The following is a 27,986-nucleotide window of genomic DNA, read 5'->3' on the forward strand; positions in this document are numbered from 1 at the left end:
AGAAGCATTTTTTATAACCCTTTTTGGATATATGAAGCCCAAAAGTGGAAATGACTCAAAAGTATTGGAGAAAAAAACAAAAAGCCATGAAAATGGAGTGCGAGTAGCAAACCCATTGAAGCGAATGCGATCTCACGTGTCTTTGTTTCCCTCCACACAAACACTACTCTCTGCTTTAATTGGAGGCCTTCAATGCCCAGCTTTTGTCTTGTTTCTCTCACTATCATTTTTATGGATTTTTTTTTTTTATCACAAAAACCATGAGAGCAATTTGGGACCACAATGAACTGATTAACATTTTCTTAATGACGCATAAATTAAATTCTAAGATAATTCAAGTGATGTAATTAATTAAGATAATGATATAATATTAGTTTTTAAATTTCCTCTCCCTTTAATAATTTATTCTCCTGGAAAAAGCTATCCAAAAGAAGATAAGTATACCAAAGTACGAATATCCTATTACACATGGTAGATTAATCTATGATCATTTTTAAATGTTTTAAGATACTTGAATTTTAATCAATCTTGTTTATTATTGCATAACAAAGAAATATAAAACAAAGATTTGCTTTCTTATATTTTAATTTTACAATTTTAGATCATTGACTCAATTATTTATACCAATATTATATATAATTACCCAAATGGTTTTCACCAAATCAGTTGATTTTTTTTTTCGAAAATGTAAAAAACAAATTCTATCTCTACTCTCTATTTGATATTCCATCTACCTTTCACTTCTTTTTTTAATCTAATTTTCGTCCTATATTTTTTAATAGCTTTTAACCTTAATTTAATAGTTTTAACTTGTTATGGTTTTATGGAGTTGAGCTAGTTGGTTTATTATACTTATAATTTAAAAAAAAAAGGCAACAAGAAAAATATTATTCTTTCTGTTCTAAAATATTTAGGTTGTATTAACTTTTATAAAATTATTTTAATATAAATTTTTTTTTATAAAAGTTAATTTTATAATGTTAAATATTAAAAAATAAATATATAATATAAAAAAATATATATATATATATAAAAAGACAGAAGGAGTATTTATTATATAATATTAAAATGGTAAGATAGTAAATTAATGAGAAAATGGGTGTTGACGAGGAAAGCTGAAAATTTGGAAAGACGGCGCTTGTTTATCTGATGTGATTGGAAGAAGGAAAAAGATAAGAAGGACGGAGGGGGAGAATCGGATACGCTGATACGGCATAAAAGAGGTGCAGTCACGGGTGACGTCAAGGCGTAATCACGGACCAATAGCTTTCCATTATCGTGTGCTTTCCGCCCTATCCCCGTGGTTTGTGTTCCTCCACGCAACACAATTCCCGATGTTTAATAAGACCCTTGTGCCTTTTCCCATTATTTTATTCCCAGTTATAACTACTCCTGCTATTTTATGGCCACCTTTTTTTTTTTTACACTTACTAATTTTGTAAAATAAAAAAGGTTAAAACTTTTTTTACAAAGATAGTTTTTTGGCCAGGTTTTTTTCGAAGCTATTACTACACAACAATTATAATCATATTTAAAGATTATATAAAATTAATTAATCAAATAAATAAATCAAACAACAAACAAATTAATATATAAGAGAATAAATTTAGCATAAAATTAAATTAAAAAGTTTGAGATTTCAAAAGTTTAAAAAATTAATGTTAAAACAAAAAAAATTATTTTATAAAATTAATAAAAATCATATTAAGTAAGTTGCTTGACAAATAAATTTTTTTATCAATATTTGACAATCAAATTAAAAATAAAACGTATTGTAAAAATCATTTGAGATTATCAGCAGTAAGTCAATAATTTATAATAGCTGGAATTCATTTCATCAATTAAAAAAGTAGTTAGAATTCATAAACGAAATTGTTTCATTCTTCTTCAAATAATTAGTAAGGGTAGATTTATATGAAGATTCATTAGCCAAATGTAAAAAATGAACTATAAGAAGAAAAATATAAATAAAAATTTTTCTTTATGCAAATCTAATGATAAAATGGTTGTTATAATTCAAATATGAATTTCACCTAAAATCCTAATGTGGACGTGCCTCGGGTCAATTACCTTTGCCCTTGACCTTGATCCCTAGGCAATACCTTAAAGAGCACGCAAACTCATATTTTAAGCCCATCCCAATAGACAAAAATTTAGTGTTCTCACCTAATCATTTTAAAAAAATATTTAATATTTAATATTTTTAAAATTTAAATTTATTTTTTTTATTTTTAAACAATGTTATAATATTTTTATCAACTTGATTGATTTTTATAAACTAAATCAAAGACTTGAATCTTTGAATGATGAAATCTCTAAACTTATCTTTATCATTAAAAATCACGTGGATTAGAAAATTTTTATTTATTTATTTCATTTGTGGGTTGTGATTTTGATTTCCTACACTTTCGCATCTCTTTTCTCCTTTTGCCCTCTTGCTTAAAAGTTAAAAGGCCATATTATTTATTAATCGAAAATAAATCCTTACATTAAAAATGAACTTTAAAATGTATTAGACAAAATGTTTAACCCTTTCATAGTTGTACATCTTAAAAGAGTAGATATATATGTTTAAAATACATCAACGAAAATTTTGTATGTTTCAAAACCATTAAGAAGATCGTACTTATTTACTTAATTTTATAGTTTTACAAAGCAATATTCTTCAAGTCGAGGGCCTTTTGATAAAGACATTCATAAGGGTGAATAATTGATTAATTTGGTTAGTTTAGTTTAAAAAAATCAATAATTAATTTAATCAATTTTCATTCAATAAATAATTGAATCGATAAAAATTTTTTAAATAATTAATCATAATCGAACCAATAAAAATTAATTCAATTTGATCAGTTTGATTAAATAACCAAATTTTTTCATCATTTTTTTACTGTTATAAATAATTATTTAATCACACATTTAATTTAATAAAATTCAAACTTAAATATAATCAAAACTAAATCATTAAAGAATTTAACAAATTCAACAATATTTTGCAAAAATAAAAAAATAAAAATACTTCAATTCATTTTTTTACCTTTATTTATTAAAAAGTCAATTAATTCATTTATTAAATATAAAAATATAAAATTAATTGAATTAATCAATTTAAAAAATCAATTATAATTAAAACCGAATAAACTAAATTGAATTAATCAAATTCACTCGATCTCAATCGATTTAATTGATTCAAACTAATTTTTACTCACTCTTAAATATTTGTAATTCGGGTAAGACCCGTTTGATAAATAAAAACATAAAACATAAAACTTAAAACACTTATTTATTTTATATTTGTTAATAAAATGCTTAAAATATTTTTTATATTAATATTTTAAAATTAAATAAAAATATTTTTATTAATATACTAATTTTTTTCGATCTCATCAAATCCAAAAAATCATGTTCAAAACCAACATAAGTTAAGTCGAACTCGCCCACTAACTCAACCATGAACAAATATATTTTTTGATAACCATTGGTGACAATTGGTATCTTAATATTAAATGAAATAATTTGTGTTATATATAATTTTTTACAAAAGGGCTAAGTTTAAGAAAAAAAAATTACAAAGGATGAAAAGCAAATTTTAATTTTGTGTGAAAACACATTGGAAAAGAGATCAATAATAAAATTTTGGGCTAAGCCATAAATTCATTTATATTGTACTTTGTCTATTAATAATGTATATTTAGGAGCCCATAAAAAATGTATATTTAGAAGGGAGGACAAGAAAAAGAAAATTCTTACATCATATTGTCGTTCATTCTTGACAAAAGGTAATTAAAATTGTGCACTTAATTTTGACATTGCATGTAAATTGAAGATCAATGGATAAGTATTTTGAGAAAGTTTTTTATTATTAAAAAAAAGAAGTATTTATTATTTTATTTTAAGATGAATAATGCATTTTTTTGATTGATACTTAATAATTTTAAATTTAATATAAAAAATAAAAATAATTTAAATAAATATTAATCATAAATTTTATATAAAAATGTATTTTTCAACCCTAAATATAATAGTGATTTAAAAAAAATAAAGGAGAGGATGCTTTATCTAGTCGGTACTTTTGCAAGATATAAATAAATAAATGTTTAAAGAAAAATAATTTGCAAAAAGGAAAGGGCATAATCGTAAAACAGGCAATGACGAAAAACTAAACATCGGTGTGAGGGAAAGAAAGAAGCTTTGATTGATCGGATAGGCCTGTACTTTTGAGCACAGAAGAAGATAAATGCCGCCTCCTTTCGTCTCTTACTCTGTCTTTCCTACTTCTATCAACAGCTCTCTTTCTCTCTCTCTCTCTAGATCTTCCTTCTTTTGGGTGCTGTGAAGAGCAAATCTGAGGCTCTTGTTTATCTTCTCTCTCCATCACTTTCCTTCTCTTTCTCGCTTCTTTCACAAAAGCCAAGATTCAAATCTCCCAAAACCTTCAAATTCCATTTATTTACGCTTTTTTTTTCTCTATATTGGGTATGTTCTTCCTTCCATCGTCAACTTATTGTTTTGGGAGCTTGGGATTTTAAAGGTATTGAAAAAGCTGTTTCTTTTAGTTGCTTCTTCTTCAAGTTCTTGTCTCACTCTGCTTAGAAATCAAGCTGAACCAGAAAATTGATGCTAAAATTCCCTCAGATTTTTCCTCTTCGTTTTAAAGTACGTCGACTTGAGCTACGTAGAATGGTTCTCTAGGTTAAATTCTAAGCACTACACAGCAGAACAAAATAGAACTGAGTTAAACAGGGCAAAACAGGGGAAGAATAGAGGAAGTTTCAATGGATTCAAGTACCCATCAAAGCTACCATAACCAAAACAACAACCAACCCAATTCAGGGCTATTACGTTTTCGTTCGGCTCCGAGTTCTCGTATTGCAAATTTCGTCGACAACCTTGATTATGGGGTTAACAAAGGTGGTTTCGACTCAGACAGATTAATATCCAGATTCATGAATTCAAGCCGCGGCGATAGCGAAATCGAGGATAAATCTGGGATAGAGGCGGCTGTTAACTATGCAAATTCGCAGCAGAGTTATTCAGGGTTACCGCCTCATTATCCAAGGCAGAGCTCTGCTACGAGCTCCTCTGCTATGGATAACTCATATGAGTTATTGGGAATGAATCATCACAGTCCAGGGAAACCAATTACTTCTAGCTTAATGAGGCAAAGTAGCTCACCTCCAGGACTTTTTGCCAACTTATCCGTTCAAAACGGTATTGTTACTGTTCTCATTTATTATTATCGATTTATTTTGTTGAGGTTTCTAATGCTTTGTCTGGAACATTTTTGTTTAGTAGTAGTTTAGAATTTTAGTTTTTCTAGTTCGATAGTTGTTTTTTCTTATCATTTAAGATTGGATAATGACCTGTACCCTTCAAACTTTAAAGTGTTGAAAATTTAAAATTTCGTATAAATTTTCTCGGCAACAAAGTATGAAGCGAGGATATTTGAGTTTGTATAGTGAATCCATAGTTAGGGGCTGGGATGAACTACTGAAAATGTTTTCAGTTAATTGCAGGCTATGCCATCATGAAAGATTTGGGAAAATACTGTGGGGTGAACGGTACTAATGGAGAAATAAGTCCATCTTCAAACAGATTGAAGAATCAGATCAGCGTCTCATCAAGACTACCTTCTTCCTTGGGCATGTTGTCACAGATTTCTGAAATTGGCAACGAAAGCATAGGGGCTAATAGCCCTGGTGATGGTAAACTTGGAAATAGCAACAGTGATGCTCGATTCTATGGCGCTGGATACCAATATGGTTCTTTGAATGATTCTGCAAACTTCACAGAGAATTTTTATGGCTTGAAAAGGACACGAGATAATGACCGGAAGTTCTTTTCCTCTACCCAGGTATAATGAAGTTGCATATCAACGATAGCTTCTTTTTTTTCTTAATTCCTCAAAAAAGATTGTAACTTCCTTAATTAATTCTTTGTTGCTGCATCCATTTTAACTTCTGAGTGATTCTTTGTTAATAGAATGGAGATCTTCGAAGTCGTGTTCATGTATTATCTCACCACTTGAGTCTGCCAAAGACTTCAAATGAAATGGTTGCCGTGGAGAAGTTTCTACGTTTTCAAGATTCAGTCCCTTGTAAGATTAGAGCTAAGCGTGGTTGTGCTACTCATCCCCGAAGCATTGCAGAAAGGGTTAGAAGAACCAGGATCAGTGAACGGATGAGAAAGCTACAAGAGCTTGTCCCCAACATGGACAAGGTGAGATTTTTTTCCTTAAACACTTTTAGACATAAAAATTTCTGTATTTGGAAACTGACCGATTTGGGGTTTTATTTTGGCAGCAAACAAACACAGCAGTCATGTTAGATTTGGCAGTGGAGTACATCAAGGATCTTCAAAAACAGTTCAAGGTACCGAAGGCGAGCCTAAGCTTTTCTAACTGAACATTCTTTTTTGATACTTTTGTTTTTCATCTTACACTTGCAATAATATTCTTATGCAGACTCTTAGCGACAATCGTGCAAACTGCAAGTGCTTGAATATCCAGAAGCCAGTCGCTAATCAAATTGTATGATTTGCTTTGCTTCTGTACGTAAGATGAGGAAAGTAATGGAGAGAAGGGTACAGAATTTTGGTATGCTTGAATTATTGCTCTTTTTTTGATGTGGTGAACCAAGTATGACGAAACTTTGAGATTTTTTTTTTCCTTTTTGTGATGTAAAAAGTTTGGGTGCATCCATTTCCATCACAAGATTCCAATCCTGTAAGCTAAGATAGCTTCCCGGTTGAAGGAATATGGAATAAAGAGAAAATTGAATAGGAAAATGTTTTTGTATTGCATTCCTCATTATCTTTTTCTTTTATACTTGAAATTGTCATAATTTAAAATTTGATCACTAAAATGTAAGATTACGTGATTACATGATTATTGGCAAAAAAAAAAAAATTGTAAAATAGAAAAATTTACATTAAAAAAAGGGGAAAAAGGTAGGTTTATAAAGTTAATAAAAAGGAGCCACACCAAAATTCGGTGTCTATGCATTGCACCAGAACATTTCTTATAAAGTTGCAACAAGCAAAAGCCGGTAATGGGGTCCCGCACTGACCGTTGGTGTTTTCTCCTCTTAACAAAAACGCGTTCTCAGTAAAACCGAAAATTATCTTACCTTCTTCTTCCTCAAACCCTAACCCTAACCCTAATTTTCAATTCCCATCTTGACTTCTTCCCATTCACCATCATTCCTATTTTGCCCTTCTACACATATCTTACTTTGATCTATAATTAAGCCATGGAAAGCTTCATTTCTTGTATATCCCGCCAGATCTACATGGTTAATCGTAACCACCTGTTTTATATGATATAATTATTTGGTTTTATGATCGAATTAATTTCTGGATTTTGAGTGGTGGATCAATTTGGGGGGGAAATTTTGGCTGGGTCCTGACAATGTCAAACTTGTATGGGGATTTCAATCAAAAGATTGATTATGTATTCAAAGTGGTTTTGATTGGGGATTCAGCAGTTGGGAAATCTCAGCTGCTGGCTCGTTTCGCCAGGAACGAATTCAGTGTGGATTCAAAAGCCACAATTGGTGTTGAATTCCAGACTAAAACCCTTGCCATTGATCACAAGACTGTTAAAGCGCAGATTTGGGATACTGCTGGACAAGAAAGGTAAGATTTTTACTTCTATATGCCTGAAATTTTCAATTAGTTTGTTTGCATAATTGTTAGGTTTGAGGAAACGAAAGAATTAGAATAGAAAAATGTAGAGGAACAATTATGTTATTATCTTTTTACTTATTCCTGGAACACTTGTAATAGGCAGAACGTGTTTTACTATTTCAAGATAGGGAAACTAGGAAAATGGTATACATTGGAAGTGAGGTGGAACCGTTTCAATGGTGCATGGTAGGAAAGAAATAAGAATCAGATAGGAAAGTAATACCTTTTTACATATTTTTAATCTGATAGGAAATCCTTCATATCTAGAGGGAACTCAAGTTGCATCTAGATATAGTACTCTGGCTTACTTTCTGAATGTCAGTGATAGGTATGTGCTCTTTCCATTTTATCTGCATTGTCAAGTGTCTAACCAGACTATCATCTTGTTCATCTACGAGAACCCTTATTCTGCTTTCAGTTCTACCCTTCTCCTTCTTTATCGTGGTCATGAGCATACCATCTTCTCCAAATGGTATTTCATTTTGGATGGAAACTTATTTTCCTCCTGAATACATTTGCTTATCTTTTTATCTGCAGGATAGCAGATCTGATTAGAGTAATCCTCTTAGAAGTTCCTAGCAGAAAAGCTTCTACTTGGTCTTGTTGTAATCAGGCGTTTTTGTCTTGTGTCCTACGCTAAAATAGTTTTGACATGTATGATAAATTTCTTCTTAGTTCATCTGAACAAACACAAATTTCTGATCATTGAGTAAACATGACACAGATTATACAGTAAATAATGTAAAACATTCACTCTTACCTACCCTACACTAGATTCTGTCTTCCATGGCTTGCCCTAGTGGTACAAATATCAATTCTATTTACCTCACAAATAATTATCGGAATTTTTTGAGACTTATAACAAAAACCTATATACCTGATATTCTTTGAGGCCCTTCAGTGTTCTTGACATGCTTCTTGAATTGTGGTGGACCTATGCAAAATTTTCTGTTTGCATCTAGAAAGTCTAATTAAAATGTGCATGCATCCTTTGTTTTCTATAGCTATCTGTTTTCTTCCTTCATAGCTTCAAGATTACCATTTCTTATCCTGAATGAAAAGCCCATTGAGAAGTGTCAAAAGCTCAGATGAAGCAGGCCTATCCAGTTCAATTCCTGAACATCTATTTTTGGGCACTTAACTGGCATTGTTTACACTATCAGCTATTTTTGTGTATCAGTGACTGTGAGTTTGCACAAGAATGGGCATGCATGTATTATGTGTGGGTATGTGTATTTCTTCTTACATAGATTTGTAGAACTGTTTGCATGCTTGGATAAATATTCACTTCCACTGGAAAACCACTTTCTCAACTTCTGCTTCTTGAGTGCATGGTACAGATACTCGTGTTCAAATCATGTATGAAGTAACAGAAGTTGACAATATTGCATTTTGTAAGACTTGTAATTGATGTGCCAACAAGATAATCATTGTAATTTAGTTTGAATTGTTTCTTTCTTTTTAGCGAGTCTAATAGCCCTGAATTGGTTGAAAAATAATAGAAATTGACCTCCTAGGCTAGCAATTAACTCACTGAACAAGATGAGCAGAGTAATATAGTTTGATATTGCTTTTTCTTTTTGCTGAATGTAATAGCCAATTGATGCCGGATATTTTAAATTGTAAGTGTTTGATAATATAGAGGTCTTGGAAACTGAAGGGAGAATAACAATCACAATCAGAAATCGAAAAGTGCACTTGGTGTTGTAGGAGAGAATTAGTGTTTAGCGAATTTTAATGGATCGTATTGAGTCATCTTTACTCAAGCTGATTGATGCTACATTGACAAACATATTTAGTTAATCTTTTGAGATTTTAAGATAAGTTCAACCAGATCAATGAGTTTATGTAATGGATTTATGACTATATAAAGTGAAGGAAAGTGAGTTTTTATCTCAAAAGATCCACAAGGTCTGCAGGAATTAGATTGAATCTATAACATAAACCCTCATTGGTATGTAGATACTCATGTTGAAAGCAGCATGCATGCTAAATTGTCATTATTGGTCATGGACATTTCATCCAATCTAATAATGAAACACATCAATCGATGCATTAGCTTAAAGGAAGAAATGTGATTGACCAGTTTGTTTCGTTTGTTCTTCTTATACATTGATGATGACAATTGCTTTGCTTTGAAAAAATTAGTCACATCCTGCTGCAGCAGAGGTTGCTAATCTTTCTCTTTGACATGGTAATCTTACTGTTGGCTTACTCTATATGAAACAGTATGAAACTGAATCTTCTTTGGTATATGCCTAATTGCTTTAACTGATAGATTAGGGTCCCAAAAGCCAAAGTAACATGGCAATGGCTGATGCATTGAGAGTTCTTGGGACTGTGTTTTGTTGCATCGAGCTAATGCAATTTAATTGTTTCCTCATATTGTATGGTGTGCTTAAGTATCTTTCTTTCTTTCTTTCTTGTATCAGGTACAGGGCTGTGACAAGTGCATACTACCGAGGAGCCGTAGGGGCGATGTTAGTTTATGACATGACCAAGCGTCAATCTTTTGATCACATGGCAAGGTGGCTAGAGGAATTGAGGGGCCACGCTGATAAGAATATTGTTATCATGCTCATTGGCAACAAGTGTGACTTGGGGAGCCTGAGGGCAGTCCCAACTGAAGATGCACAAGAGTTTGCTCAAAGAGAGAACCTGTTCTTCATGGAGACATCAGCTCTAGAATCTACCAATGTTGAAACCGCATTTTTTACAGTTCTAACAGAGATATATCGAATAATCAGCAAGAAAACCCTTACTGCTAATGATGAGTTAGATCCCAATGGCAGTTCAGGTCTTCTTAAGGGAACCCGGATTATTGTTCCTAATCAGGAGCAGCGAACAGAAAGGAAAGGCGGCTGCTGTGGATCATCCTAATGTTGACAGCCCACCTTTGTTATTATTGATTTTTTTTTTTTACCAAACTATGTATTGATATATTTTTGCCATGTTTTTGATTTGTTAATTTAGGTTTATTTTTGTGTAATTCTTAAGCAAAATATATTAGTATTTTGTAGGAAAAGGTTATTAATACTCTTGGTTGACAGAACGAGATACTGATCAGCTCATTAAATTGGAGTGAATATATATATATATATATATATAATATTTAAGCGGAATTTATATTGAGATAAACCATAATATATATATATTTATATATATATTTATATTGGTATTGATAAACCATAATATTATGAAACGAGGCCTACGTTACTACTAATATTGACTAGTGTAGCTTTTTGACTCTCAAAATGCGGCTTTTGGCTGGCTGCTTGTCCAATGCCAAACATTTGCTTTAAAAAGCTGTTTTTTGACGGTAATTTTTAAATCTAAAACTCATATTTTTGTGTAATTTTTTATAATTGTCTCATAATTTTTTTTTTATAAATTTTAATATAATATAAATAGATAATACTAAAAATGATTTATTCTATACTTATAAAATATTTTAATTTTCAATAACTTTTTACATTAAAAAATCTTTAATCATATTTTTTTCACGACACTTAATTTCTTTTTTCAATAAAGCTTCTTCTAATGCCAAACTAAACCTAAATGCTTGTGTTTTTTTTTTTTTTTATAATTTTGCTTTTATTTATCCAAAGTAGCAAAATTCTAATATAATTCAACTAATTCTCAGCATATACAATAATTTATCAGTTTATTCTAAGTGCTCACAGTTTAAATTCCATGTATTACATAGTTATTTGTTAACATCTCATGCAATTCACCATAACCCATAAAACCTGTTCATAACTACTTTTATTTTCTCTATTTGCTTGAACTTCCTTTGATTCTTTTTTCTCCATGTCAAGCAAAGACAAGCATTCCATGTCACACGTAAGAGGATTGAAATCAGAGCTCTCCCCTTAAGCTTTTTCTCAACCCAATTTAGCTCCATTACACAAGCAACATTTGCTCTCAATCTCCATACCCCATTTTCTCAATCTATCCTTATTTGGGAGTCTATTCTAAATAACCATTCAGAAAATTAGTGCATGCTTTGAAATATGACATTTAAACCAAAGAATTCTATGCCATCCAACCTTCTCCCACTTTGGTCTGATTACATTTCAAATTACTTTTGTCGAGTAAAAGCACCCTGGAAATGGCCATACTTGTGTTGTTTCATTCTTAAGTAATTAGTAATTATTATTTTTTAATCATTAATAAAATACTCCACCTATCTTATTAGGATAATGAATCCCAATCTCAAGTTCTCAACTCTGATAAGGGCAAAAGAGTAACATTGAACAATTAAAAACGACCACACTTAACGCGCCTAAAGCCCAAATTTGAAACTTGAAAATAACGGCAAATTCCTTACACGTGCCAAAAAATTTCCCGAAACTACCCCTCAACTCCTTTCTCTGCCTATCATACCGCCCATTTTTCATTTTGAAAAATTTTCCAAATTCGCCTCTTTCCCAAACACCAAAGCTTTCTCTGTCTTTCCCCTTTTATCCTCTGCCGAGAGTCCCTTCATCGCCGTCAAACCTTATCAAGAAACCCCATTTTTTTCCTCAGTTGATAAGCAATGGCAGAGTCAAGAGATAGAATCACGAGACCCGTTGATCTGGCAGAAGTCTTCGCTCGAAGACGTTCTGGGCCTTTAAGAATCCTCTCAGATGAAGCACAGGAGTTGTTAGGTTCCCCTGTACAACAAGCAGTTACACGTAGGCCAATGGGTGTTGGTGTTACTACTTCTACGGCGCGTGGTGGAGGGCTCCGCAGAGGCATCGGTTTTAGGACCCCAAGATCCGGCATCAGACGTGGTCGGAATCTTTACCGGTCGCCGGCTGCTGGAAAAGAGAATACTCCGATTACAGCGAGTTCCACGGGCCGTGGGAGGGGTCGAGCTTCAGGCAGTGTGTTACCTTCTTGGTACCCAAGAACTCCTCTTCGGGATATTACTGCTGTTATAAGGGTAATGTTCGCCTTTTGTTCTACATTTCTTTATCTCTTCTTTGTCATGTCTTTAATTTTGGTTTTTATCTGTTTCTTTATTATTATTTTTTATGTTCACTTCCAAAAAAGAAAGCTTGGTTGGTTTGTTTAAATGCACTAGTTGGTTTCGCTAATGAGAGATTCTTGAAACTATAACTATTCAACCACTGATTTATGCACTTTCATGGTCTGGGTTTCATTTCCTTTGGTTGTTAGGTTTTGGTCACTCATTAAAGACATTTATTTACATTTTGTAAAAAACCTCCTTGGAGCCCTAAACGGTTAATGTTCATCTAATTGTCTTCATTTTTGTAAAGTGTGTTTTATTTGTCTCTAGGTTCCCTTAGTATTTCATATTCACCGATAGTCTATTTGCCTGTAAGGCTTTTCTAGTTCTCTGGATTTTATAGTTTTAACTGGTTCATGGATGCATACTGTTTGTCGGTCTTTATGCTATGTAATTTTCAGTATGATGTATTAGCTTCAGTTGTTTTAATTTCTTTTCCTTTATTTTTTTTCTCTAATTGTTGCTATTTGGCTTTCATCAGCTGAGTTAATGAGATTGCCATTCATTACACCGCTCTGATACAGTGTCCATCCCATGAAATAGCCACACTGGTGCCCTACCCTTTCAACCACAATTGAGTGCTTTATATAGCACATTAGATTCGGTGTTCAACTCGAGCACCGAACAGAATATTTCTGAGTCCGTCAAAGTTGGAAAGTTTTTAATATTTCTTTTGGTTTTCAATTTGAGGGAGAAGCCTAATTAGATTCAGGTTAGTTGGAGTCATAGGATTTTAGCTGAAATAGAGTTGATGTTTTCTTAGGCTTGTTTTGTTGAAATAATTAAATTTGATGAGGATTTAAGCAGGCCATTGAAAGGAGGAGAGCTTGTTTAGGAGAAGGTGAAGGCCCAGTAAATGAGAGCCCCATATCCCAGGATGAAAGGGTTCTTAATTCAAATGTATCATCAGGTGCTCAACTCGAGCACAATTTCTCTACTCCAGCTTCAACTGCCAGATTGAAGCCTTGTCCTTTATCAGTCCATAATGTGTCGAAGATTTTGCTTAATGTCACTAATCAGAATGTTGAGGAATCAGAGCATCTTACACCCCCAAAAAAACTTTTGAACTCAATTGACACTGTAGAAAAAGCTGTCATGGAGGAACTACAGAAAATGAAGAGGACTCCAGGAGCCAAGAAAGCAGAAAGACAAAAGAAAGTCTGCACACTGATGTCAATGCGTTGATCTATAGTGCATCATGCAACCACAAGGATTATAAAGACCATCATGAGAACAACTGGAAGGCTAGAGATTGCAAAACACCTTGCAGTGGAAGCTGGAAAATCATCCTCTGATGATATGTTTACGTTCTTGAACTATTACCAGATAGCATAGACACTTTCTATGTTTTTTTTTACAGGTTGACATATTGCTAAATGTCTTACTATAGGATCATCAGGAGTCAAATTTCCTTCAATCCTCGCTGAAGGTCCCGGTGTAAGCTTGATAAGCAATCATGCTTCTTCTATCCTTCATTCTTTGAAGGGACCAGTGTAGGAATAGGAGGATTGTGGTTCAAACCATGTAGATATACAACTTGTTTGGTCTTGCGCTCTAACAATTTTTGTTCAACATGCTTTATGGTTCTAATTGGTGCAATGTTTGGATGTTTCTGATTAAGATTGGGATTTCCCTTTTGCCTTAGCTAGCTGATCGTCTACTGCTATGGATCTTCCTATAGTTCTCTGGGTTTGTATCATGTCGTGTGTCTTAAACCCCTCATTTCATGCCGTTCTTATCCCTGGTTGTTTTGTTTTCAATGTCTAAATCACACAGTGCAAATGCTTGGACTGAAATTGGTATTCAACGGTAGTAACTCAAATAACACCGGCAAAGTGATGCAGCCGAAGATGCCAGTTGAATTAACATGTAAGGCAATTCAAAAAGGAAACTAGCTATTACTTTATTTTGGTGGTGAGTAAATATAATTATAACTATATAAGCACTGTTTTTTGTAGGATTTAATTTAGTAAAGAATAATTATATTGATATTTTATTAGTAGGGGGTTTTTCTAAATAATCAAATTTATTATTAATTTAATTTTTTCTGGTCAATTATTATTAACTTTAATTAATTAATCCTTGTTTTCATTACCTACCTTTTTAATTATTGTTTACTAAATTGAATAAATATAATTATATAAATGAAAAAAATATAATAATAAGAAAGCAAATAAATAGGGATTTTTCTTAAATTATTGCATTTTATTATTTTATTTTATTTAGCACATATTTATTTATTTTATTAAATTTAAAATATGCATAAAATATAATGAAGATGGACTATAATTATATTTGAAAACTTTCAAATGGCTATTGGGCTCAAAGGATAGATTCATAATTGGGCCTACTGAATAGACTTTGGATCGGGTTGGATCCAATTGACCCGGATGATTTTTTTTATCTTCTTTTAACCCAAAAGAGTTTATTGTTTGTTGGTTGGTGTTAATAATTTTTTATTATTTTTTTAAAGGAGATGAAATTTTTAAAGAAAATTCTTAAATTTCTTTAAAAAAAAAATTATGATTTTAATTTAAAAAAGAAAACCCAGATTTCTTTTTTGGGAGTTTTTTATTTTTTATATTTTGTGTTGTAAAAAACCCAAAGCACTATTTCAATTTCAAAACTACTTTTACATAGATTTGTGAAATAATTGCAAGGAGAAAAGAAGTACAAGACTACTAAAATATTATAATTAAGTTATTTTTTATCTATTTAAATTTGTAAGATAATTTTTTTTTTGTTTAAAGAGAAACAGAATCCTACAATAAGGGAGAAGAAAAAAATTAGGGTTGAACTCTAATTTTATGTCTTTTAAAAATTTATTTAACCACTAAATTAAACAGCTAAAAATAATTTATAAGATAATTAATCATCCATTATAATACTATTGAATTTGTCATTTGCATTGTACTAATTAAAATAAAATCTCTAGAATTATGGCGAGGTCCCCGCAGGTAATGATAGTGATTGATTAAAAAAAACCTAATGACAACGGATATGGACCAAATTTTTGCTTCGTACATGGTCCCTGCCCTGAGTCTCCCTCAACGTTTGTCATATGCAGGAAGTAAATTTTGGGAAACAAGATTCTCTTAATCTCATCCAACTCCAAGTTTTCAAAACATTAAGAGCGGCATTTAACAAATTCTTGAAATTATATCAATCGAATTATAGCTTTTTTTAATAAAAATATATGGAAAATGAAGAAATATATCTTCAAAAAAAAATAAATATAGGGAAAATAATACTTTATCATAAGCATGGATCTAGTATATATAGGGTATGAAAAGCAGTGGAAATGGAATGTATGGGTTAATTATTAAATGCACAAAAAAAAAAGTCTATAAAAGCATGTGAGAAGCCCAACATTTACAAGCCCTCAAGAAAAGAGAAACAACTCTCTTAATTTGCTATGGCCATGACTTCCAGCGACATTTACTATTACCTTCAGTTTTTGATATGGTTTATGACTGCTCTCCTAATCCACTCTTTCATCAAAACTTTCCTAAAGCCTCATCTCACCCTAGTTCCAGACCCACCGAGCCCACCAGCGCTCCCTTTCATCGGACACTTGCATCTAGTCAGCTCAGTCCTGCCCGTATCTTTCCAAGCCCTGGCTCGACGCTATGGCCCTCTCATGCGGATCCGTCTGGGTGCGTCAGCTTGCGTTGTTGTATCCAACGCCACAGTAGCAAAAGAAATATTCAAAACCCAAGATCTGAATTTTTCTTCGAGGCCCGAATTTGGTTCCTCAGAAAACTTCATTTACAGGGGCTCCCGGTTTGTCCTGGCTCAATACGGTGACTACTGGCGTTTCATGAAGAAACTTTGCATGACAAGGCTCTTGGCTGTCCCTCAACTGGACAAGTTTACCGATATCCGAGACCAAGAGAAGGTTAAGCTCGTGGAATCCGTGATGAAGTGTTGCAAAGAAGGAAAGCCTTGTGACTTGAGCAGCGAGTTCACAACCCTGACGAACAATACTATCTGCAGAATGGCGATGAGCACACGTTGTTCGGGGAGCGACAACGATGCTGCTGAGATTAAGGAACTAATTCGGATATGTTTGGAGCTTTCAGGGAAGATTAGTGTAGGAGATGTGTTGGGTCCTTTGAAGATATTGGATTTCTCAGGGAATGGGGAGAAGCTTAAGGCGGCTTTGCTGAAGTATGACCGGTTGGTGGAGAGGATCATTAAGGAACATCAAGAGGAGGCAATGAAGGGTTTAGATAAGGATCAAAGGAAGGATTTGTTGGATATTTTGTTGGAGGTATACGGAGATCCAACTGCTGAAGTGAAGATTTCAATGAAGGACATCAAGTCTTTCTTGCTGGTAATTAATTTCTACCTTTGTTAACTTGAATTTCCATGAACTTTACTTACTGGGCTTTGGGTTATTTTGGTAATTATATATCCTTAATTACTTCTACAATTTCTTAAATATAGAATTAAACTTGACTCTTTGAATTAAACAATACATGCACTTATATATTATTTGAAGCAAAAGCTGGTGTCACATAAATACTTTTGTATAATAGTCCACACAATTTTCTGTTAATTAATTGCTATATACTTAAATTTTCAAAACAAATTGTTTATCTAATTGATATTTTACTCTGCGAAATAGGATATATTCATGGCTGGTACAGATACATCCTCATCAGCAATGCAATGGGCAATGGGGGAGCTCATAAACCACCCAAAAGCCTTTCAGAAGCTTAGGGATGAGATCAATTCTGTCGTAGGACCAAACAGGCTAGTCAAAGAATCCGACGTCCCAAATCTTCCTTACCTTCGCGCAGTCATAAGAGAAACTCTCCGGCTTCATCCTTCAGCTCCCTTGATCATCAGGGAATGTGCTGAAGATTGCAAGGTCAACGGCTTCCTAGTGAAGGCCAAGACCCGAGTACTAGTCAATGTCTACGCTGTTATGAGGGACCCTGATTCATGGACGAATCCTGATGAATTCAATCCTGAAAGGTTCATGGAAAGCTCTGATGAGAGAATTGGAGAGCATCAGATGGAATTCAAGGGTCAAAACTTTCGGTATCTTCCTTTCGGGAGCGGCCGGAGAGGATGCCCTGGAGCCTCCCTTGCTATGGTGGTGATGCATGCAGCTGTGGGATCCTTGGTTCAGTGCTTTGATTGGGAGGTGAAGGATGGTGGCAAAGTTGATTTAAGCCCAGGGTCTGGGTTCGCTTCAGAAATGGCTCGTCCCCTTGTGTGTTACCCTATTGCACGTTTTAATCCTTTTTGAGCAACACCATGACAAAGTTCAAAATAAATATTAAGTGAAGCATTGTCTTTGGCAATTAGATTTTGTTTTAAAGTGGGTATTTGATTACTAAGTCTCCGAGTTGCAAACTTTTGGGCTTTGTAGGTGATAACTATATACTTAGAATGTTTTTATATAGTTATGTGCTTTTACGATACAAGAGAGGTGAAATATATGAATTGATAATTTTTTTTTGGTAGCTCAAGATCATATATTTAAAAAAAAAAACTTTTTTTTTTCAAATACCATAGTCACTTGGTGAGTCTTATTATCCATTAATTATTAAAACTATGAAAATTCTCTTAAATATTATTTTCTATAGTAATCCCCGGCAATTCTTAATAAAATTTTTTTGATATTATATATTTTTTAAAAAAAATTTTAAAGCATTTGTAGCAGCCACACAATGGGCCATGGCAGAGCTCATCAACCATCCACAAGTATTCAAGAAGCTAAGGGAAAAGATTGATTCAGTTGTCCTGTTCAAAAGGCTAGTCAAAGAATCAGACTAGCCAGACCTACCTCCCTTGTAAGCAATCGCCAGGGAAACTTTGAGGCTGCTGGCAGCATTCTCCACTGCCTATTTTCCATAGGGAATGCACCAAAGGCTGCAAGATTAATGGCTATGACCTCCAAGTCAAGGATAGAGTTCTGATCAATGCCTACGCCATTATGCGACTCCCGGAAGCCTGGAACGACCCGTTTTAAGTATTGTCCAGAGATGTTTTTGGACAACTTTGGAGAAAACAATGGTGAATATTTAATGGAAAACTAGGATCCGGATTTTTTGGTTCCTAACGTTAGAGGGTAGTCGAAGAGCATAAGCTGGTTCCTTACATGCTTATCTAGTGATGCATGGGACTGTTGGGTCCCAGGAATGCTTTGATTGGAAAATTAAAGATGGGGAAAAGGTTGATATAACTGTTGGATCCGGATTTTCGGGTTTAATGGCACTTCCTATGAAATCTCATCCTAGTTTAAGTTTTGATCCATTCCAGGAATGAAAATGCTGAGAATAAATGGAGCTTGAAGTGTAATACTGTCTTTTAAATGTTCCGAGCATTGAAGTAAATAAATCATAGCAAAACGATGAATGATTCTTCATAAAATACCCATTTCATTCTTGTTTAAATTAAGTTTTATTTTTTTGACGACATTTAAATTTTATTTAGGAAAAGGAACCGGATGGGATTGTCTCTAATGCCCAAACATCTGCGCCTCCTAAACCCAACTCCAAAGCTAACACATCCAACAAGAATAGGACACAGAGGTGGGGCAGGGGATTTCTATTTCGGAAGTTCTTTGTTTCAATGATTTATCTGGGTTAAAACTTTTGCCTTAAAGATATAAGATTATAAAATAAGAATATCAAGAATCTATCAAAAATAAAAAAGAAAAGTATCAGCAACAATTGATAAAAATTGTGGTTAGAGGGTAGCAATCACTTTTTGGAAGAACAGTGTTTGCCTTGATAGCTAAGTCAAATTACATACGTCCGGTGGTTGACTCCATGCAAAATTGCTTCCCTCCATCTGCTATACCAAAATTTCATGGCGTCGACTCTTGGCCAATTGTACTACTTCTACCACTTCTTAATCCTGACCATTTCTACTCTTCTGCTAAGTTTATTGGTTAAGTCTTCGGGGAATTTCAAGTCAAAAGCCAACTATCCACCCAGCCCTCCATCTCTACCAATCATCGGTCACATTCACCTGTTGAAATCCGGCTTACCTACAACTTTTGAAACTCTAACCAGAGAATACGGCCCTCTAATGCAGATACGTGTGGAGCTCCTAATTTTGTTGTTGCCTCGGATGCAAAATCAGCTCAAGAAATATTGAGAATAGTTGAGTACGATTTTCTCTCCAAGTTCCCAAGCCTGGTCCAACAACTTACCACATATAAGAAGACAGTTCTTTTACAGTTTTACTAATGCTCCCTATGGTGCTTATTGGAGGTTCATGAAGAAATTGTATATGACTAAGCTGTTACAGGCCCACAGCTTGATTGATTCATCCAAAGCAAGCTCTTAAAATCACTGCTGAAGAGTTCTCAAGCAGGAAAGCCATGTGACTTGGCGGCTGAACTAACAAGCTCTGACAAATATCATGATATACAGGATGGCAATGGGAAGGAGATGTTCAAGGAATCCTAATCAAGCTGCGGAGATCAGAAAATTTATCACAGATAGCATGAAATATGCAGCAAAGTTTCATTTTGGAGAACTGTTTGGTCCTTTGAAGAAATTCGACCTCTTTGGTAATGGGAAGAGGCTTAAGTTGACTCTCAAGGGTTATGATCGGTTGATGCAGCAGATTATGAAGGATTATCAAGATAATGAGCTGAACCATTGCGAAAATATCATGAGAAAGATGTGATGTCTTTTGTTGGAGACTTATAGAGACACAAATGCTGAAGTTCTGTTGACTAGGGATCAGATCATGAATTTTTTCGTGGTAATTATTGCATCGATTGAAGTTTAGATTCAATTGCCGTTGTTTTTTTGTCTTTCTCAAAGGTAGAATCAGCAGTTCTAATTGATCATGATTTCAATACAAAACGGTTCTAATTGATCATGATTTCAATATACATTGATGTCATGTCTGATATAGGAACTATTTATGGCTGGTGTGGATACAACAGCTGCAGCAATACGATGGGCAATGGCAGAGCTTATCAATCATCCTCACATATTCCAAAAGCTTAGAGAGGAGATTGACTCACTTGTGGATACTAATAGGCTAATCAAAGAATCTGATGCCCCAAAACTCCCTTATTTGCAAGCAGTAGGCAAGGAAATCCTAAGGTTACATCCTCCAGGGGCCTTCCTCCGACGACTTTCCAACAAAGATAACAAGATCAATGGCTTTGATCTCAAGGAAGGGACTAGTGTTTTCATTAACGTCTATTTGATCATGAGGGATCCAAATTGCTATCAGGAACCGGAAAAATTCCTGCCTGACAGTTTCTTAGGCAACTATACGGACATGAAGGGCTAGGATTTTCATTACCTTCCATTTGGTAGTGCAATGAGAGCTTGCCCTGGTGCATCACATGCTATGTTCGTGATGCAAGCGACGATTGGAGCCCCGGTACAATGCTTTGACAGGAAAGTGAAAGATGGGGCGAAAATTGATAATGAAGTAGCAGGGACAGGTTATTCAGGGGCATTTGCACTACCCCTTCACTCGTTTTGATCCATTTGAGGCATGAACCCAAGATTTGAAACTTGTTTTTATTTACATGGTACTTGTTGCTAGTGTTACGAGGGCAAGGAGCTCATTTGATCAAATCATCTTTAGCCTTCGAATCAATGTATACGTCACTTGTAATTATGCAAAGATTGAATATTAAAACGACAAATGTCTTGAATAATCAATATAAATAAAAATGAAATTACATAAATTAAAAAATGCAACTTTGATTTCATACATTGATCCGCGAAGATTTTCTGGACCACTGCTAAAGCTTATGGAAGCATAACATTTTTTATTCAATAGTCTTATTCATGGAGGCAAAAAAAAAAAGACCTTAGGAATTATTTAAAGCTTTTTGGCAATTATTTTGTATGTCCAAATGCATTTTTCCAAATCAATTCCTTCCATAATTCTCAATTTGCATTATATATGGTACATTTTGAGAAGATAAAATATTAAAATAAAATAAAAAAAATATTCGAAATCTTTTATTATAATTAAAATTATAAAATTTCATATTTAATTTTAACATATCTATCAAATTTCACGTTGGTTTTTTTTTTTTTAGTAAAAAAAATTCAGGGATAGATAGATTATTTAGTTCCTCAAGTCAAGATAAGATGTGATATATTTGATAATTTAAGATAAACGACTGTAAATCATGTATTCGAAATGACCTTAATAAGTGGTCATCGACAAAATTCGAACCCAATATTTTTTCGTCAAAAAAAATGAACCTAACCAATTAAATCAATCACTTATCATTAATTTTATATTGATTTGATAATTATATTTACGACTATAATTATTATAGAAACGTGGAATTTTATCCAAAAAAAAAACCTTCAACTTATATGCATCAGACACCAGTAAGCCATGCCAACCAGGTCACGACAAGAAGTAGAATATATTTCATTTGATTTACATTTAATTTCATAATGGCCAAATTATACCGAGGGGGACCGTGCATACGATATGCAAGATCATACAATAAATTTTAAAAGTGTTGTATCAAATTTGTCATCCAATTCCAATAATCCAATCGAATTAATTAATGGTTAGTAGTACCCAAAAAAAATAATAATAAAATAGCAAATCAATTTCAGAGTTTGGGACCAGTGTCATTTTCTCTCAAGTATATAATTGATGACTAGCTTCACCCTTAATTTCAATAATTGGTTATATTTCATCCTAATTCAATTTGGCCCCTTACATGTTGATTGCAACAACTTAATTATGTAATATTGTACGTCAAATATATAATATGTTATCATGCTACCTCAAATTAAACTCCAAAAGTAGGGAAATAAAGAAATTAAAATTTTGTTTGTAACTTTGGAGATGACATTGTTAATCTTAATTGTTTAATCTTCAAAATTATAAAAAAAAAGTTTGCCTATTTATATTTTCTCTAGATTCTAATGGAACAAGTAAAGCAAGATGATGTGTAATAGAAAGAGATATAGACGGGAGTTACATCAAAAGATTTTGTTTTTAAATACTTATTATATATATTAATATATTTAAACCTTAACTGTTCCGTAAAAATAATTAAAAAAAATAGTATAATAAATGATATAAAAAAATATGAAACTAAGTCAAAATAAAGTGGAAAATATTGCTATAATATTGTATTTTTCTATGACTTTTGGGGTAAAGATTGTTATTTATTTAATGAAATTAAAATTATTATTTATAAATATTAATAATAAAAATTATATAAAATGAAAATTTAAAAATATAAAAAATAACAATATCTATTTTCTTTAATTAAATAATTTCATCTATGCTCGAGAAAAAAAAATCATAATCTAACATGTAATAAATAGATATAAATATATCTCCTTAAATGTTGAATAATTGATGGGCTTTGTTTAAATGGAATGGAATGGAAGGGCGGTGTAATATTTTTAATAATTTAAAATATGATATAGTGATATAATATAAATGTAATATGAAAATAATATGATTTAAAATTATAATAATTATTATATAAAAATTTAATAAAATTAAAAAATATTTTTTTTTATCTTTATATTTATTCATATAAAATATATTATAAATACATAAATTTTAATAATTTATACTAATATAAAAATTACCAAATCTCTTATGTGTATGTGACGTGTGAGAAGAAAATTGAGTTAGATACGTATCATACATATACAAGTGAAGTAGATCTGATCATGGGCTAAACAATGAGACCAAGCCTACAAACTTAACTCGTTTTGAGTCAGGTTAGAGTAAAAGAATTTTAAGCCCGAGTTTGGCCCATCCAATATTGTTATTTTCTTTATATATCAATAATATATACTTTAATTGAAATTTGATTTAAAATATTATAATTTTTTTATATAAAAATATTTTCATTGTTTTAATTAGGCAATCAGTCTCTACTAATTTGAAGAACCTTTTTTTTTTTTTTTCCTTTACAACAAATCATTAAAGTTGCAACATTTATTGCGGCAATCCAAGGCAAAGATGCTCCAAATTTCAAAAACAACTTTAGCTCTGCTTAAAAAGATATGCACAAAAATTTCTGACAAAAGAAAAAAAAAACTACCATTATTTTATTATATGAGTTTAAATTATATAAGATGATTTTAAAATTCCATTGAAATAACATTATATCATAATTTTATAAAGGTGCATAACTACTTATATACATACATCAATCAACACTTAGTGACTTCTAATTAATCTTATTTTAACTATAATTAATTTTGATTATAAACTTCCTTGAAAAACTACTAATTATTTTTTTTGGAAAACAAAAAAAAAAAAAAAAATCCCAGTGTTGTTATTACCCCAACTTTAGTTCCTCTTTTGCTTGGGTAATTGTCTCCATTGTTGAATGGCATGTGGGGCTGATCAAAAAATCATTTTCTCTATTTGTTGCAAAGGATTCACGGAAGCCGATTCATCTTCTGGTTAGTGACAATCTCATAATTAGAAATATCAGTCTCTCTCTTTTTTTTCTGTTAATTTCTTCATGATCACTTGACATTAAAAAAATGATTAAAAAAAAAAAAAAACTAAGGAATGCTCAGGTTGAGGTGACACCAAACTCTTACTTGAAGATGCCAGCAGGAAAGAACTAAATTAAGATTGGAATAAAGATGGAGAATAAATGGGCAAAAGCATCTTTGTATGTAAGGTCATGTGCCCTTAACCTTTCTTTCTGCTTTACTTTTTGCTTTTCTTTTAAGCTCTCTCATCACACAATTTCATTTAAAAGCTCATTCAATTTCCTTGACCTATTTTGCTACCTTTACTTCACCACTAGCTGTGTTTCAGAAAGAGGAAAACTGTCCACAATCAGAGGCCATCTGCAAAGTGATGCTATGCAACTAAGCTAAAATCACTAGGATACCCTTTTCTCAGCAGCATCCAATTTGTTTAAGCTTCTTTTTTTTGCTTTTGCAGTTTGACAAAATTTTAGCAAAGTTAGGAAAGCTTAAAGAATCTTGGAAAGTGAGGATGCACTTAGTCTTAACCCTGTATTAAAATATTAAAAAGGTTATCTTTGTCCACCCAAGTAGGTCATCCATCGACTATCTTTTGCTGGTACATGGAATTCTAGGAACTAACTCACCAGTGTTCTCTATGTTTTCAGATTTATGTATGGATGGTCATGTTTTGCAATGCCTTTTCCTTCAAACAATTAATCTTCAATATCAGCCTTGATCTTTCTTTTCGCTCACCTTTGTTTCCTTTGAACAATAAAGATTCTTCTTCTTATCGGTAAATTAAAGCAGCAGAAAAGGTGTAATGAGGAAGGTAGCAATGCCTCCAAAATCATGAGATTGAGAGAAAATTCTGGTGGGCAACTTTCTTGGGAAGATAAGAATCGATTGTTTGAATGCAACTGTACAAGTCAATAAAGGAAGTAGTTTGATAAATTCCAATTATGATAAATGCCAATTAGAAAAGTAGTGGTTTTTTCCTTGTATGCCGAGGTGAGTTATGGGAGCTTCCATATATTTTGGGGTAGCATTGGTAACTGTCTTCCCTGTCCTTCAAGAAAAAAAACCCTTCTTCCAATTTTCTTTTTTATGCCAATCTTTCGGCTTCAGGTACTAAAGTTAGAATAGAAGTATACTGGTACAAAGCAATCATTTTCCGGCCAAAACCAGCATAAGAGGTGAGTTAAAGTCTTGCACAATGAATCCAGCGGCTGCTGCTAACCAGAAAGAAGAGTTCAAATTGAAAGACACAAAGCCCCAGCTAGGAGAACGATGGCCTCATGGAGGAATGCGCGGCGGAGGTGGTTGGATTAGCAGTGAAAGAGCAACAAGCACTTATGATCTCGTTGAACAGATGTTTTATCTGTATGTCAGGGTTGTTAAAGCCAAAGATCTGCCCACTAATCCTGTCACCGGAAACATTGATCCTTATGTCGAAGTGAAGCTAGGGAATTATAAAGGAAAAACACAGCATTTTGAGAAGAAAACAAACCCAGAATGGCAGCAAGTCTTTGCATTCTCAAAGGAGAAGATACAGTCTTCAATTCTAGAGGTCTTTGTCAGAGACAAGGAGATGGTTGGCCGAGATGATTTTATAGGAAGGGTGATCTTCGACATGAATGAAATACCTACAAGGGTTCCACCTGATAGCCCTTTGGCACCACAATGGTATAGATTAGAAGACCTTCGAGGGCATAGAAAGGTGAAAGGAGAGGTCATGCTTGCAGTCTGGATGGGAACACAAGCCGATGAAGCTTTCCCGGAAGCCTGGCACACAGATGCTGCTTCAGTTCAAGGAGAGGGTGTTTTCAATATCCGATCAAAGGTTTATGTCTCTCCAAAACTGTGGTATCTCAGAGTGAATGTTATTGAAGCTCAGGATTTGGAGCCACATGACAGAAGCCAATTACCACAGGCTTTTGTTAAGGCTCAAGTTGGAAACCAAATACTCAAAACCAAGCTATGTCCCCAGAAGACAACAAACCCCATGTGGAATGAAGATTTGTTATTCGTAGCAGCTGAACCTTTTGAGGAGAAACTGTATCTAACAGTTGAAAATAAGGTGACCCCTGCAAAAGATGAAGTTATGGGGAGGATAATCTTGCCCCTCCACATCTTTGAAAGGCGCTTGGATCATCGGTCAGTTCATTCTAAATGGTTCAACCTCGAAAAATTTGGATTTGGTGCTCTGGAGGGAGACAAGAGGCACGAACTCAAATTTTCAAGCAGGATTAACCTTAGAGTCTGTCTTGAAGGAGCTTACCATGTGATGGATGAATCAACCATGTATATAAGTGACCAGAGGCCAACTGCGAGGGAGCTTTGGAAGAACCCAATTGGAATCCTGGAAGTGGGCATCTTAAGCGCTCAAGGTCTTCAACCCATGAAGACCAAAGAGGGCAGGGGAACCACAGACGCTTACTGTGTAGCTAAATATGGGCAGAAGTGGGTGCGCACGAGAACTATAATCGAAAGCTTCAATCCTAAATGGAATGAACAATATACTTGGGAGGTCTATGACCCTTGCACAGTGATCACATTGGGAGTTTTTGATAATTGTCACTTGGGTGGAAGTGAAAAACCAGCTTCAGGCAGTGGAGGTAAAAATGATTCCAGAATCGGAAAGGTAAGAATTAGACTATCAACCCTGGAAACAGATAAAATTTATACAAATTCTTACCCTCTTCTTGTTCTACAAAAGTCTGGATTGAAGAAGATGGGGGAGCTTCAGTTAGCAGTTAGGTTCACATGCCTCTCTCTTGGACATATGATTTACCTCTATTGGCATCCGTTGTTGCCAAAAATGCATTATTTGCATCCTTTCACTGTAAACCAGTTAGATAACCTGAGATATCAGGCCATGAACATTGTTGCAGTGAGGCTTGGCCGAGCTGAGCCACCACTGAGAAAAGAGGTTATGGAGTATATGTTGGATGCGGATTCCCACATGTGGAGCATGAGAAGAAGCAAAGCTAACTTCTTCAGAATTGTCTCCCTGTTTTCGGGTGTGATAGCTATGAGCAAGTGGCTTGGCGAGGTTCGCCACTGGAAGAATCCTGTCACTACGATTCTAGTACATGTTCTGTTTTTCATATTGATCTGTTATCCAGAATTAATCCTGCCAACCATCTTCTTATACATGTTTCTTATTGGGATTTGGAATTACCGACTTCGGCCAAGGCATCCTCCTCACATGGACACTAAGCTTTCATGGGCAGAAGTAGTTCACCCAGATGAACTAGATGAAGAATTCGATACTTTCCCAACATCCAAGGATCAAGATGTAGTGAGGATGAGATATGACAGACTTAGAAGTGTGGCAGGAAGAATTCAGACAGTGATAGGAGACATTGCAAGTCAGGGGGAGAGATTTCTGGCTCTGCTGAGTTGGAGAGACCCTAGAGCAACCAGCCTATTCGTACTATTCTGCCTAATTGCAGCAGTGGCACTGTATGTGACACCATTTAAGATAATGGCTTTGGTCGCAGGCTTATTCTGGCTACGCCATCCCAGATTCCGGAGCAAGCTGCCTTCAGTACCAAGCAATTTCTTCAGGAGATTGCCTTCTCGAGCTGATAGCATGCTCTGAAAATAGTTGTTAGTTTCACCACCTTTTCTATTTTTTTCTCTTTCAGATTTCCTTCATTTTCCTTCCAATAAAATTATTTGGTTATGTCCTATTGGATTTGTTTGTCTCACATTTAATTTTTTTTGTCGTTTTATTTTCAAATTATGTGGCTCCAATGAATTGAACCTTCCTGAGGTAATTACACTTTTCGAGCCATAAAACAAATACCTGCATCCAGCTTGATAACCCACAACCAGAAAACAGCTTTTAATACCTC

General features: G+C 33.6%; 4 protein-coding genes and 2 pseudogenes across 7 annotated transcripts; all 6 read left to right on the forward strand.

Moving 5' to 3' along the window:
* The first annotated feature begins 4,118 nt into the window (after positions 1-4,118).
* On the forward strand, positions 4,119-10,254 carry FBH4 (basic helix-loop-helix (bHLH) DNA-binding superfamily protein). 3 transcript variants are annotated; one of them, XR_016327711.1, is made up of 6 exons: positions 4,130-5,208; positions 5,514-5,851; positions 5,980-6,216; positions 6,300-6,368; positions 6,461-6,592; positions 10,116-10,254. XR_016327711.1 is itself a non-coding variant. In XM_022886299.2 (5 exons), exons 1-5 carry the CDS (start codon positions 4,773-4,775, stop codon positions 6,530-6,532), a joined length of 1,152 nt encoding a protein of 383 aa, XP_022742034.1. In that variant the 5' UTR covers positions 4,119-4,772; the 3' UTR covers positions 6,533-6,798. The 3 variants fall into 3 exon arrangements, 1 of the variants encoding a protein (XP_022742034.1); XR_002690607.2 differs by lacking the exon at positions 10,116-10,254 and adding an exon at positions 7,482-7,620; XM_022886299.2 differs by lacking the exon at positions 10,116-10,254 and having other exon boundaries at positions 4,119-5,208; positions 6,461-6,798.
* On the forward strand, positions 6,944-10,805 carry LOC111293562 (ras-related protein RABA4d). Its single transcript, XM_022886300.2, has 2 exons — positions 6,944-7,632; positions 10,116-10,805. The coding sequence occupies exons 1-2, from the start codon at positions 7,406-7,408 to the stop codon at positions 10,561-10,563; spliced, it is 675 nt and encodes a 224-aa protein (XP_022742035.1). The 5' UTR covers positions 6,944-7,405; the 3' UTR covers positions 10,564-10,805.
* A 1,279-nt stretch (positions 10,806-12,084) lies between these two features.
* Positions 12,085-14,314, forward strand: UVI4 (uv-b-insensitive 4). Its single transcript, XM_022887064.2, has 2 exons — positions 12,085-12,613; positions 13,508-14,314. The coding sequence occupies exons 1-2, from the start codon at positions 12,224-12,226 to the stop codon at positions 13,883-13,885; spliced, it is 768 nt and encodes a 255-aa protein (XP_022742799.2). The 5' UTR covers positions 12,085-12,223; the 3' UTR covers positions 13,886-14,314.
* Positions 14,315-16,053: 1,739 nt separating this feature from the next.
* On the forward strand, positions 16,054-18,138 carry CYP712A1 (cytochrome P450, family 712, subfamily A, polypeptide 1). The gene is made up of 2 exons (XM_022887063.2): positions 16,054-17,036; positions 17,331-18,138. Exons 1-2 carry the CDS (start codon positions 16,116-16,118, stop codon positions 17,958-17,960), a joined length of 1,551 nt encoding a protein of 516 aa, XP_022742798.2. The 5' UTR covers positions 16,054-16,115; the 3' UTR covers positions 17,961-18,138.
* Positions 18,139-19,518: 1,380 nt separating this feature from the next.
* LOC149515130 (3,9-dihydroxypterocarpan 6A-monooxygenase-like) lies at positions 19,519-21,219 on the forward strand (annotated as a pseudogene).
* A 4,120-nt stretch (positions 21,220-25,339) lies between these two features.
* LOC111293976 (FT-interacting protein 1 pseudogene) lies at positions 25,340-27,841 on the forward strand (annotated as a pseudogene). Its single transcript, XR_016327712.1, has one exon. The product of XR_016327712.1 is annotated as an FT-interacting protein 1 pseudogene (transcript).
* The last annotated feature ends 145 nt before the right edge of the window (positions 27,842-27,986 follow it).

Source organism: Durio zibethinus, chromosome 14 (genome assembly GCF_047325235.1).
Source record: "Durio zibethinus cultivar Kanyao isolate XHJ-2024 chromosome 14, ASM4732523v1, whole genome shotgun sequence".
NCBI classification, from domain to species: Eukaryota; Viridiplantae; Streptophyta; class Magnoliopsida; order Malvales; family Malvaceae; genus Durio; species Durio zibethinus.

Coding starts and splice junctions, on each gene's coding strand:
- FBH4 (XM_022886299.2), top strand. CDS start 4,773: ATGGATTCAAGTACCCATCAAAGCTACCATAACCAAAACAACAACCAA. Junction 5,209..5,513: donor CAACTTATCCGTTCAAAACG/GTATTGTTACTG, acceptor AGTTAATTGCAG/GCTATGCCATCATGAAAGAT. Junction 5,852..5,979: donor AGTTCTTTTCCTCTACCCAG/GTATAATGAAGT, acceptor CTTTGTTAATAG/AATGGAGATCTTCGAAGTCG.
- LOC111293562 (XM_022886300.2), top strand. CDS start 7,406: ATGTCAAACTTGTATGGGGATTTCAATCAAAAGATTGATTATGTATTC. Junction 7,633..10,115: donor GATACTGCTGGACAAGAAAG/GTAAGATTTTTA, acceptor TTCTTGTATCAG/GTACAGGGCTGTGACAAGTG.
- UVI4 (XM_022887064.2), top strand. CDS start 12,224: ATGGCAGAGTCAAGAGATAGAATCACGAGACCCGTTGATCTGGCAGAA. Junction 12,614..13,507: donor ATATTACTGCTGTTATAAGG/GTAATGTTCGCC, acceptor GGATTTAAGCAG/GCCATTGAAAGGAGGAGAGC.
- CYP712A1 (XM_022887063.2), top strand. CDS start 16,116: ATGGCCATGACTTCCAGCGACATTTACTATTACCTTCAGTTTTTGATA. Junction 17,037..17,330: donor ACATCAAGTCTTTCTTGCTG/GTAATTAATTTC, acceptor TCTGCGAAATAG/GATATATTCATGGCTGGTAC.